Here is a 13,656-nt window from a genome sequence, read left to right as displayed (position 1 = left end):
CATATTCCTTAAGGAAAATCCTTTTTATTGTTCATATATAATCTTAAATTATATTACTTGATTTCTCATTTATATGTTTATCTTTCTTTCTCACTAAAACATAAACTCCAAAAAGGCATGAGGTATGTTTTATTCACCACTGTGTCTCCAGACTTGAGTAAGTGCTTAGAATGTAGTTGTCAAGTAAACAAAAGCATAGACGTTGAAATGTTTGTGTTAAAAGAATAGGGAAGAAAAGTGAAAAGTAATATTTGTAGAGTGCTCTATGCCAGACACATGCTCAGCTCTTTACATGGATCATCCCTTAATCCTCTTTAACCTTTGCAGTTGCCTTATGAAGTAGATACTGTGAATGCCCCATTTTACAAATATACAATAGCAAAAATACAGACTCTTAGTCAGTGTTTCTTCTGAAAGGTCAAGTGAACAGATGACTCTTGAGATTTGGGCAACATCTGAAAATAACAATGTTTGGCTTGGATGCTTGAAATGATGCTCTCTGATCACACAGGAGTTGAAGGGCTTTCCCATCTGAAGATATTGAGGGGTGTCAGGAAGCAACTGCTCTGAGCATTCTTTCCAAGTAGCTTCACAAAGGGTTCTTCCCAGCCTGATCAGGCCACACTCTGGTTGAGAAATTAGTTCTGAGACCCCTTTCCTGATGCCTGTGATGGACTCCACACGTGGGCTGTCTGCAAGTTGGCATCAAGGTCGGGCAGAACCTACAGCAGAGAAGATTCAGTCTTCTGAATGTTGTCCATCTTTTCCTGGCACCTGGAGTTTGGTGGTGGTTCTCAGCCTCACCATAAAGGAGAAGAACAGTTTGTTTTACAAAACTATTTGCTATATAAACAAACCCACTGGAGGCACAGCTGCGGACATAGCACCTTGACAAAGTTTGGGCTGGTGGTATTCATCTCCATCCGTGAGTGTAAGATAGAGCCTCGGTACTGAAAGCCTCGGTACTTTATTCCATCCTCAACTGGTAGTGAAATTGGAGACCCACCTATGCTGTTGCCTCCCACACACACAGTGAGCTAGGCCCGTAGTCTGCAGAAAGTGGGTGAGATGTTTCCTTTTCCTTCTCTTACTTCCAGAAAGGAAAGTGATTTTTGCAGGAGAGCTGAAATGCCCTAGAAGTTTAACTTAGAACAATGCTCATCAGCCCTCAGGAGGGTTGGGAGCTGGGTGACCATTATTTATTCATTGAAGTATTTATATTCTGGTTCCTTCCACAATGACTAAAGTGTAAATTTGTAAGGAAAAGATAAATGTAATAAAGCTCTAATATACTTTCTATCCTGAAGACCAGGAGTCTAAGAATCATTATCTGGCTTTTATTTAAGCTCTTGGTGGGTCATGGGTTTTTTTCTCTAAGAATTTAATCAGAAACATTCCTAAAACAAAGTCTGTTAAACCTGAGAGTGCAGATTGCCCTGGAGTTGTGCTGTCCAGTACAGTAGCTACAAGGCATGTTATGCAGCTACTGTATTGGACAGTGAGATATATAGGTCATTTCCATCAACACACAATGTTCTCTTAGTGTTACCCTAGGGAATACCCTTTCATTGTCATATTTAGTCATGTGATTCCTTTTTTTCACTGACTTCCTCCACTTCCCTTCCATGCTGGGAAGAGAATCCACACCCAGCTTCACGGACTGCTTTATCATCATTAGGCAGCAAGGGTGACCATGATCTCCCAATCTAATCTGTCATCATAGAGCTGTCATGACCCCACGTGACAAAGAGGAGGGGTTTTTAAGGATGAATTTTAATACTATGTGAGCTCATAGATAATATTAAGGGAGAAAACAGGATGCAAAACAATATATATAACATTCCAGTTTTGTATGTATGTATCTGATTATGTCAGAATCTTGGAAATAAAGATAATTTTTATTTTCTTTACATATACGCCTCTACGTTTTCTAGTTGATACAGTTAATTCAGAATATTTTTATAATTAGAAAACAAGCTTGTTTCTAGAAGGGGAAAAAAAAAAAAAAAAGACTTCCCAGAATTAACAAGAGGAGGAATGACCTTGATCCTCAGGAGCTACAACTTCAGTAAAGTCAGTTTATCTGCAAATTCCCCCCTCCCCCTCCATCCTTGGGTTAAAATAACTTCTAAAATGGAGGAGGGGTGATTTCCTAACTAAACGTGAGGACTAACATTTGCGGCCAATGTAAACATACGTGTGCCTTCTTATGCTATTCTAAGTGTATGTGTTCTTGTTGGAGCTGCATTATCCATCCTCAAGGACACAGTATTACCTTTTATTTCTTTGGTCTCACCTTGACCAGTACTTAATAACATCATTCGCTGACTGACTGGTTGACCTTGCCATCATTCATGTTTTATTCCCACGAAATGTACTAACATCTTGCCTCATTTTGCTTTGGGTCCTCGAGGTAGTATTCCTTCCAAACTTACTACATGAAATTCAGCAGCTGAAATACAGGAGCCATTCACCAGAATATGAGTTAGGCTTTCTCTGAGTTTGTGCGTGTGGCAAGATCCTAATGGAATTTTTAAAAATTTTGTTAGTTTTATGGAAATAGCAGTGGGAAGAGGCTATGTTAAAGCTCTTTGATTTGAGTGACCGCACTCAACCACACCAGTGTGTTTGGCAACTTTAGTAACTGGCTTCTTGAAGGGAGGGATTTCATAAAGAGGATTTTCTTTCTGTGAGTTGGCTGTGAGAGTGATAAAACATGCTTGTGGGGCCATTCTGGTTTTGACTGTTTCTCGTGTCAGCCAAGACACCCACAGACAGGAATTGTAGTTCACTCTGCCCTCTCACTCAGATCCAGACTGACTGGGGAAACAGGGAGGTGGAGCCCAGAATGTTGGATTTGAAAAAGTGAAAGTGAAAGTGTTAGTTATTCAGTCATGTCCAACTCTCTGCGACTCCAGTCCTGGAAGCCCAATGTTGGGTTTACTATTAATATTTAACTTTACTGGGCGTATTTCACTGTATCACAAATTTTCGTACTCTAGCACATTGCAACATAGATTGAAGTCATGCTCTCTTTGAACCAGGGAGAAGACAGGGAAGAAAGAATGAATTGGTTTTCACAAAAGGGCAGTGAAAGTCTCTATCACTGTCCCTGACATACCTGAATGATTGATGTCCCTATTTGGGGAGTTGTGGGAGTTTAGTGAAAAATGTCTTCTCTTCCTAGAAGGTTAATATTACACTGAGGAATGCTATCAAGGTGTTTATGGGTTACAGATTTGAACAGAGCTAGCATAGGGATATAAATAGCAAATATTGCCTATTTTGTTCAGTGAGGAGACATTACATTCTAATAAACCGACTGTGATGGTTCATGGTAATGTTTTCCTCATAATGGGGAAGCCGTGATTATATGTGCCTGGCCATGGGGTACCCACAGTGAGGATCAGTTCAAAGAACCTCCCAAACTATGAAACAGTACATCCCAGGTCTTTCAGCCCACTCAAGCTTGTTGCTCTTTTGAGCTTGCACTGGGGTGAGTGAAGAAATCAGAATGTGTTATCGATTAGTGCAGGATCTAGGAACCAACACGGGAAAGAGGTATGTAGCACAGGTCCCAAGCGCCAAAAATGTTCCAGAGGATTCCACCTGAGAACTGGAAGTGAGAGACTTGCCCACTGTCTTATCTGTTCTTACATTTGGTTATTGTTGAAGGATTACTTGTTGCCTTTTGGAAATTTTTCTCTTAATAAAAATGTTGAGAGCTACACTATTGTGACATAATTTTACTTTTTTCTTATTTAGCAAATGTATATAAATTGTTAAATATATTAATTGTGTAATTAGTTCTCAGATTATATTGTATAACAGGCAAATATTAATTTAATCTTCATTATAATAACTCAATGAGATATAAGTACTAGTTTTAATCCCATTTTACAGTTTAGAAAGCTGAAACACTGAGAGGCTCAGTAATTTACCAAGACTACACAGTTGTTAAGGAGTCAACTAGGATTTGAACCCAGGAAATCTGACTAGCTTCAGAGTACTTATTCATCACCACTATTAAAATTCAGAAAAATATAAAGCCAAAGAAAGTCCCCCAAAGACAACTAGACAAATGTTGCCTTGCAACCTGCCTGTATGAATTGATTGTTGTTGTTCAGTCCCTCAGCCATATCCAACTCTTTGTGACCCCATGGACTACAGCAGGCCAGCCTCCCCTGTCCTTCACTGTCTCCCAGAGTTTGCTCAAACTCATGTCCATTGAGTTGACGATGCCATCCAAACATCTCTGTCGCCCCCTTCTCCTCCTGCCACCAATCTTGCCCAGCATCAGGGTCTTTTCCAATGAGTCTGCCCTTCACATCAGGTGGCCAGAGTATTGGAGCTTCAGTTTCATTATCAGTCCTTCCAATGAATATTCAGGGTTGATTTCCTGTAGGATTGACTGGTTTGATTTCCTTGCAGTCCAAGGGACTCTCAAGAGTCTTCTCCAACACCACAGTTCAAAAGCATCAATTCTTCAGCACTCAGCTTTCTTCATAGTCCAACTCTCACATCCATACATGACTACTGGAAAAAACCATAGCTTTGATTATGTGGACCTTTGTTGGCCGAGTAATGTCTCTGCTTTTTAATATGCTGTCCAGCTTTGTCATAACTTTTCTTCCAAGGAGCAAGCATCTTTTAATTTCACCATTTGCAGTGAATTTGGAGCCCAAGAAAAATAAAATCTGTCACTGTTTCTACTTTTCCTCCACCTATTTGCCATGAAGTGATGGGACCAGATCTTAGTTTTCTGAATGTGTTTTAAGCCAGCTTTTTCATTCTCCCCTTTCACTTTCATCCAGGAGCTCTTTAGTTCCTCTTTGCTTTCTGCCATTAGGGTAGTATTATCACCTGCATGTCTGAGGTTATTGATATTTCTCCTGGTAATCTAGATTCCAACTTGTGCTTCATCCATCCTGGCATTTTGCATCCTGGCATTACTCTGCATATAAGTTAGATAAGCAGGGAGACAATATACAACCTTGAGGTAGTACTTTCCTAATTTTGAACCAGTCCATTGTTCCTTGTCTGATTCTAACTGTTGCTTCTTGATCTACATACAGGTTTCTCAGGAGACAGGTAAGGTGGTCTAATATTCCCATTTCTTTAAGAATTTTCCACACTTTTTTTGTGATCCACACAGTCAAATTCTTTAACATAGTCAATGAAGGAGAAGTAGATTTTTTGGGGAATTCCCTGCTTCTTCTATGATCCAACGGATGTTGGCAATTTGATCTCTGGTTCCTCTGCCTTTTCTAAATCCACTTGTATATCTGAAATTTCTCATGAACAGTACGAAAAAAAAAAAAACTCCTTGTAAATATTGTTTCCATGGCTATTTAATGTTCCCATTAGGTAAATATACCAGTCTTTTCTCCACCACTCTCTCATGATTGGCTAGTTTGACTCCTCCATTTTCTGTTATGACAACGAGCACTGTGATAACTGTGTCTGTGCAAAACTTCTGTTTTTCAAAATATGCTTTTAGGATACATCCTTGAAAGTGAAATTCCCCTGTCCAAGAGGACACTTTCAGGTTCCAGAGCCAAGTTGTCAAGTGATTTTCCGAAGCCTGTACTCCTTTGCAGGGTCTGCACACTACACACAGGTGCCTTGGTCACCAGTCTCAGTCCGGCACCAAGAATGAGTCTCAGAAATCTTGGCTAATGTGATAGGTAGAATATGGTATTATATCACTGTCTTGATTTTTATTTCTTTACTGACTAAAGAATTGTCAGTTTGACCATGTGTCTGTGTTAGTCGCTCAGCCATGTCTGACTCTTTGTGACTCCATGGACTGTAACCTACCAGGCTCTTCTGTCCATAGAGTTCTCCAGGCAAGAATACTGGAGTGGGTAACCATTCCCTTCTCCAGGGGATCTTCCCAAGCCAGGGATCGAACCTGGGTCTCCTGCATTGCAGGCAGAGTCTGTACCATCTGATCAGATTAGTTGATAAATTATGTGAGTATTTGACTGGTCTGTTTAGGTCCTTTGCCCATCTGTCTGCTGAGTCCATGCAGAGGCCTTAGGGCATCAAAAAGAGAAAAGCCAGTAGTTTTTCTTTCTTTTTTCTCCTGCCTTGACATGGAATTTTCTTGTTTTTTCCTAGTCTTTACTGCTAACATGGATCTTCTCTGGTGGCTGAGCGGTAAAAACCGACCTGCCAGTGCAGGAGACACAGGAGACGTGGGTTTGATCCCTGGGTCAGGAAGATCCCCTGGAGGAGGGCATGCCAACCCACTCCAGTATTCTTGCCAGGAAAATTCCCATGGACAGAGGATCCTAGTGGGCTACAGTCCATGGGGTTACAAAGAGTCAGATAGGACTGAAGCAACTGAGCACGTGTGTGCGCACACATACACATACACACACACACACACACACTGCTAACATGAATTTAATCTTCCTCCCAAACCTTACAGGGAATTTTCTCTTGGTTCTATAAAAAGTATACTACTTACTAGTTATAAAGAATATTATTTTGTTTTCTACAGTGGATATGGCCTGTTCATAAATCTATCCCTACTTCTGTCTTGAATTTCAGGATTTTATGGGCAACTACAGACATTCTGCCCCCCGAATTACCCTGACTCTCAAAGAACCATGCCACCTAGCAGTTCCTGCAGTGTGATGCCTTCCTTCGAGGACTGTGTGGTCCCCACATCCATGGGCCAATCTGGCTTTGATGTTTTCCACAGAGCCTTCTCAACTCACTCGGGCATTACAGGTATGTTGGTATCTGTGACTTAGACACTCGGACAGACTAGCAGGTGAGATCAGGTGGGTTTCTCATAACCAGCCTGGACTAGACTTGACCTATCACACAACTGCATCAAATCCTATTTAGTCCACCTGAGAAATGTCTTTCCTATTCATCCTCCCCTCCAGCCTCCTCCAGCCCCACTTCCACTACTCTCACTCAGGTGCCATCATGTTTCTCCCAGACTTAAGCAACAGCCTACCAACAAGTTTCCTTGAGTCAACTCCTTAACTTTCCCATTCTGCTCTCTGTGCTACCTGTAACCATTGCCTTCCAAAAATAAAAGAAAAAATAAGGTGCTTTCCTTTTCAGATACATTGAGTAGTTTCTAGTTGCCCTAGAGAATAAAGTTGACTGTCTGCAGCAAGGCGTTCGTAGTCCCCAGGAGCTGAGCCTGATCAAACTCCCTGGACCTACCCTCCTACCTCATGTATCTTCCTTGTCTGTCTCCCTACCTGCTCTGCACCTGAGCTTTGCCAACACACTTGGCCCCACGTACCCCACTCTCTGTCTTTGCTCCCTGTTTCCTCCTCCTAGAATGTTCTTTCTTTACCTCCCCATCTATGATAATCCCATGCATTCTTAAATGACTCAACTTTTATATCATCTCCTTTTTGAGGCCATCCTCACTCTTACCTACAAAATTTTACTTTCATTGCTACTCAGCCCATCTTTTGTGCAAGTCCTGTTTTAGCCATCTGCCCGCACATTCAGCCACCTGTCCACCTATGGAGCCTGAGGATGGGACCCGCTGAAGGCCTTGCCCAGCACTGTTGCCTCCGCAGTCCATATTTGCTCCCTGCATGCCTGGCAAGTATAATGAAGCATCCGTTGATTTGTGCACCCTTTCTTTTCCAGTGTATGATTTGCCTTCGGGTTCCTCAAGCCTCTTTGGGGAGACTCTTCGCAGTGGACCTGAAGATGCCACATTCTTACAGATCAGTGCTGTGGACCGCTGTCCTAGCCAGCTCTCCTCTGTCTATACTGAAGGCTAAAATCCACCCCCAGCCTCCACTGCTGCTGGCGTCCAGAATCTTTTTGTTCCTTGTCACTTTTTGTTCTTATAGTTTCGCAGACCCTAAGAAAAAGAATGTCAAGCAAATCAACTCAATATGCCACATCACAGATGTGTCTTTGGAGAGCAGGGCTGGATGGTCAGAGCTGGGCTGTGTAGGTGTGTTTGCAGCTGCTCCTTTTTCCCTCTGGATTTGCCAGTGACCAGCAGGACTGTCTTTTCAAAGGGAATTCGGAGTCTCACTGCTAGATATCTGTTACTTCCCAACTGTCAACCTTCAAGGGACACCAGTGAGACGATGTGCATGTGAAAATGTAATTTGAAGATCACCCTTGCTGAAAACTCCAAATAAGGATGGACAACCCAGATTGCCAGCACAGTGAATCGCCTCACCCAAGAGCCAGGTGCAACAAGGGAAATCCACATCCAAGCCCAGCATGGGCTCGGCTCTTGGAGGAGCCTCGGTTTCCCAGCACCAGCCTGGCACCCAGGGAGCTGGCTGCTTCTCTCCTCCTGGGTACTCCCATGATAACCAATTGCTTTTCAGTGTTTTTCCAAAAGCAAAATGAGAAGGTTCTGTCAAGCACAGCCCCCTGAAAAGCTTGACAACTTGTTTTGTATTCCTGCAACCTACCCTAGTCCTTTGATTTTAAAGGCTTGTTATTTACATGTACTTTTAAAGGAAAAAAATATTTAGAGGTCTGTTCTTTGGATGGAAATAATTATTTTAATCATCCCAGCTACATACGTCTGGCCTCTGCTGTGGCTTGGCTTGGCCCCGCCTAGTAGCTCCTGTGTGCACCAGGAATGTTCTGCAAAGGCTGCCTGAGGGACATGGCGTTGGCCACCCCCTTCCCAGTGCTACCACAGAGACCCTCGTGTGTTGACTGTTCAGTGACTCCACCTTGAGGACTTTATTCAAAGGAAAATTTCTCTTGACTGGTTCATCCATGGCCTCCGCTCTGGTGCTCTGCCCAGAGCCTGCTAGAAGCTGTGAGAGCAGGGACACGTAGAGGTGTGCTCCTGGGTTCTCTCAGAAAACCAGACTGGAAGAGCCCCATGTCCAGCTCCTTTGCACAGCCTCTGCTGCCTCTGTTAGGGTCTCCCCTCACCAGTCTCTCTGTTGCTCCCTTGCCCTTCTCCTCCCTCTTCATTGCTCTCATCTTTTTATTTTGACTGTAGTTCAGACATACCCACCACCTGCCATTGCCTGCCCACCAGCTCTGAGCAGGGTCTGGCCTAGGGCAGGTAGAGGAGATAGTTCTGGAAAGGTGGCCAAAAAGAAGCAACTGCTTTGTCTGAAACTCTGTTTTGAGAGCCTAGAATTTTCACGGAGCTCTTGGCCATTTGATCTGAAACCTGAGTAGGAAGTCATTTTCTGTGACACCTTTTTGTTGCTGTTGTTTTGTCACTAAGTCGTGCCCGACTCCTTGTGGCCCCATGGACTATAGCCCTGAAGGCTCCTCTGTCTTCTGTGACACCTTTACCAAGCAATTAAAAAGGTCCCAAGTCCAATGACATAGGCTGTAAAAATTGCCAAATCCCCCAAAACCTGGTAAATTCTGACACCCCAGTACTATCACATCTCATGATTTCTTTTCTCTCTCTTCAAAAATGTTCTCTGAAGAAAAATGAAACAATGCTATTTGTCAAACTGGGATAATTACAATCTCCAACAACACAATTAAACAGCTTGATGTCAGACTTAGGATCTGGTGACAGTTTGTATCCTGACAGACGTGTCCTTCCAGTCTGCTGCACAGTCGGTAGTGTTCTGCCTGATTCAGGACTTCATTCTCACATGCAGTATAATCAGGCTAATAAAGAACCAAGTGCAGGGTCCATTTCTACAGTGCTCTCAGGCAATCTCATTTCTCTGGCTAGTGGGCTCTGATCTGAGAAGAGCCATCATGCAGACATCTGTGTCTGAGAAAGAGACAAGTTATTCACTTTACAAAAATCTGCTCTGCTTTACGAAAGGACGCACGTCAGACTTTTCTTTCCAAGTGAGCTTTCAAACACACACAGAGTCCCACCCTTCTGGCAGACTTAGTGGATTGTGTCACCTGGCCTAAACAGGGACCATGTCCTTTGCCTCACACTGCAGAGAAGGGGAAGCTCTGGTATCATAGACAATCTATTCATTCTAAATCCCAGAGCCTCTACAGGGAACTCAAAACACATTTCATCCATGTGATGAGGAAAAAGATGGAAAGGTAAGGTTACTGCAGCTGGTGTGGGCAGCCTACTTGTGGCTTCTGGCTGCAATCTGCCGTGGAAACAGGGGAGGAGGACAAAGCCAGAAGAACCCAGATACTCTGGCTGGAGGAGATGCTCCTGAGCATCTGTAGTCTCCCCGTTGGCCTCACTGAGGCCCAAGGGAGCCCGGGGGTGCCAGGCGGCAGCCGCACCTGCAGGGCCTCCTTCCCTGGCAGGAATTAGCAGAAGCAGGCCCAGCACCATCTGCAAGGCCAAGCGCCCCTCCTACTCCCTCCCCCATCTCGTGTTTCCCCTTGGCTACAGGTTTGAGCTCAGGACCCCAGGACATGCCACTTCCAGTTTCCTTCTGGGTGACACGTGCTGGCCTTAGATTCCAGGATCTCACCTGACCTTAAAATTCGTTCCTTGCTTGCTTTCACATTACATAGATTTATATATGTTTTCATCATTATGTTTGTAACAGTAAAAGTGGAAACTTCAAAAGATCATTCCCTTCCATTTTCTGGTCTTTTTACTCTGGATATATAACCATTTTCATAAACATCTGAACAGAGATTGTCATTCCCCTTTAAAAAAAAAAAAAAGAAGCTGATGTTCGTGAAAATACACACAGCCCAAAGCCAATTATCCTATTACATTAAAAAAAAAAAATCAGCATGCCTAGAGATATTTTACTTGCTGCATTGTCTTAATTCCCTAAAGGGACTGCATCAAAATGTAAGTTGTAATTTAGCCTCTGCTATTAGTGTTAAATATTAAATATTCTATTCCTGTAAGATGTCTCGCATTACCCATGTCACCCCCCAAATTATTTAGGTGATTCTAAAATGGACAAAAGGTCATCAGTCAATCACAGCAAAGTTTCCACTGATGAGCCAGAGCTTTGGTGTTACTCTTGTTTTTAAATTAGCAGCTGTCAAGCATATTAGCATGCTAGAACAGAGGTAAGTGTCCAACCCCATCTTCAAGAATCTTGCTTCCCAGTTGCCATGAATTTTGGGAATAGTGATTATAAATGTCCAATTTAATTATTTGGTATTTTATTTGACTGTTTTGACCACTTCATTTTAAAGCAGCATTTTTAACAGCACTTTTTGTTGGTGGTGTGGAATTTCTGCGGTTACAGTTTTTTTTCTTTGCAATGAGTAAAGCAAAAAAAAAAAACACTCATTGGAGAGATGGCAAGTGTAAAAAGGAGGAGATTTATTTTGTACAGACAGCAGAGCATCCTGTGTAATGTTGCTGACATAAAGCACTTTGGGGGAAAAAGTGGAAATCTGTTTTCCATAAATCACACAGACTCTTGTACATAGTTATATACACTCACGTAGAGAAATGAACTGCATATATCATACTGGATATGGGGCTGATTTTACTCTAGGGGCACATCTGGTGCTTATTGTCATAAATCTTTTAAAGAATTAGGTACACTTTTTTCTATTAATATGTATAGTTTTGTGATTTGTCACAGTTATGTTTCATATAATCATAAGTTATTTTGTCTCGTTTCATGAAGTCCTTTTTTTATGTCAAAAGTAAAATGAAGGGATTGTGCACTTGGTACATAATAAAACTGGAAACAGAGGATGCGCCCACCTGCCTGAAATCCTCCTTCGGCATGTTGTTTTAAAACACAATGGCAGCAACCATTTTTTGTTTGTTTGTTTGTTTTATTTTGTTTAGTTTTTACCATCCGCTTCCCTCGTATTGGGTCGGTAATTATAATTAAAAGCAGATGGGGATGGGGGAGGGAGTGTCCAAGGCCAGCTTTAAAATGCCGCATCGCTTTGGGCCAGAGCTGCAGCCTGGATTTAATTATAGATATGAGGACGAAATGGCAGTAAAAATGAATGTGTCTCTGAATCCTTTACATGTTGGGAGTGTCCATAAATAAAACATGAAGTTTTATTTCATCAGATTTAATTAAAGCTTTTATACATGTTTTATTGGTTATTCTATTAATCTGCTTCAAAAACTGGGTAAATGTGTGCTGGTGTTTCGGGTTTATTTGCGTCTTTTCAATGTAGTGCTACATCATGACTGAGAAATGCCTCTAGTGCGTGGTCCTCCAGGTAATGGCCATTGGAGTGGGCCCTTTCTTCCCAGTTTCCTAAAACCCTGCCAAGAAAGACACAAGTATCAGCTTCCTAATCTGTGAGTCCTCTGATTTCCTGAAGGAGAAAGGGGAAGTTGTCATTTCCCCTGATTCCTTGTCCTGTCTGATCTGCAGCCTTGGGGGGCGCTGCCTGTCCCTGTGGCTGTGATGAGCTCTCTCCCTGCCTCCCATCCACAGGGGACGGGAAAGGGGGGAAGAGCGGTCAGGAAGCTCGCACATCTGACTGACCAGTGAGCCAAGCACAGGACTCTGAAGACATCACATTATCTCAAGGATCATTCTTAGAAAATGGATAGTTTTCTCACAGAAATTTTAAGACTTGAAAATTCTGTTAATGGGAGATACAAAGCCAAAGGGATGATGGCTCCCAGGCACCTCGCCTGACTCTTCAAGGTGCTGGGGGAACAGGCAGCAAACTCATGTGGTTCAGGGTTTGGAGGTGGAAATACGACAAGACACAGAGAGTGCCTGCTCCCTGAAGGGAGGCAGCTGGCGAGAAGGTGATTCGGTCCAATCTTTTAGGAGGACAGTGTGGCATTAACTGGTAGAGTTAAAGATACGCATACCCTGCACTCCAGCTATTCCATTCCTCTCTTGGGAGTCAACAGTGGTTCAGATACAAGATGTTGAATGCCATCCTCAATAGCCAAAATCCGGAAATGACACAACTGTCCACCAACAGTGGAAAGAAGAGAACTGTGCTCAAGTAACGAAGAGACGCGTGATGCGCGCAGCGGAGGCAGTGACAGAGTGCGGCCACCTGAGTCATCCAGAGCTGAGTCTCAGGGACTATACTGAAAGAAAAAACAAGACAGAGAAGGAAATACACAGTGTTATTCCATCTATACACAGTTCAAAAACAAGCAGAATTCAAATGTAGCGTTTAGAGGGCAGAAGTGTAAACAACAGAGAGGAAGATGCTACCACAAAGATCCAGATACCTCCTGACAGGAGGTCAGGAAGAAAGGGCGCCCAGAGGACTCAACACTGGGGTGCTGAGCACCCATGCTTAGTTTCCTGACTCACCTATTAAACAGATGTTTGCTCTGTACATACACATTTTTTAGTTTTTAGTTCAAATACCGTGAAGGTCAACTCTTACATCCTCTGCTCCAGGGGTCTGAAAACTTTGTCTGTAAAGGGCCAGGTAGAATGTATTTTTTGGCTTTGAGGGCCACACGGTCTCAGTCTCAACTACTCAGCTTTGTTGTTGCAGCTCAAAAGCAGCCACAGACAATCTCCAAATGAATGCATATGGCTGTGTTACAATAAAACTTTATTTATGGACACAAATTTGAATTTCCTGTGGTTTTCAGATGTCATGAGATATTTTTTGTCTTTTGATTTTTCTCAACTATTTAAAAATGTAAAAAAAAAAATTCTTATTCTAGAAGCCATACAAAATGAAGCAAAAAAGGCAGTAGGCAAGATTTGCGCATGGGCCACAGCGTGCCATCCCTAGTCAACTGAGGGAACATTCTCCTGCCCTTCTCGTAAATATCCACCCAAAGAAAACTGCAGTAAGGAGCCC

General features: G+C 42.7%; 1 protein-coding gene across 3 annotated transcripts in view; it reads left to right on the top strand.

Annotated features, from left to right (window-relative positions):
- GLIS3 (GLIS family zinc finger 3) overlaps positions 1-13,404 on the top strand; it is a 507,521-nt gene extending 494,117 nt beyond the window's left edge. For all 3 annotated transcript variants that reach the window (XM_010860704.1, XM_010860705.1, XM_010860703.1), the window contains 2 exons: positions 6,559-6,741; positions 7,633-13,404. In XM_010860704.1, the coding sequence (XP_010859006.1) occupies positions 6,559-6,741; positions 7,633-7,769 (320 nt within the window). In that variant the 3' untranslated portion in view covers positions 7,770-13,404. The remainder of the gene's footprint in view (positions 1-6,558; positions 6,742-7,632) is intronic.
- Positions 13,405-13,656: the final 252 nt, after the last annotated feature.

Source organism: Bison bison, unplaced genomic scaffold (assembly GCF_000754665.1).
Source record: "Bison bison bison isolate TAMUID 2011002044 unplaced genomic scaffold, Bison_UMD1.0 scf7180017864469, whole genome shotgun sequence".
NCBI lineage: Eukaryota > Metazoa > Chordata > Mammalia > Artiodactyla > Bovidae > Bison > Bison bison.
Note: the sequence above shows the minus strand (reverse complement) of the source record. Positions and strands in the feature narration are given on the sequence as shown.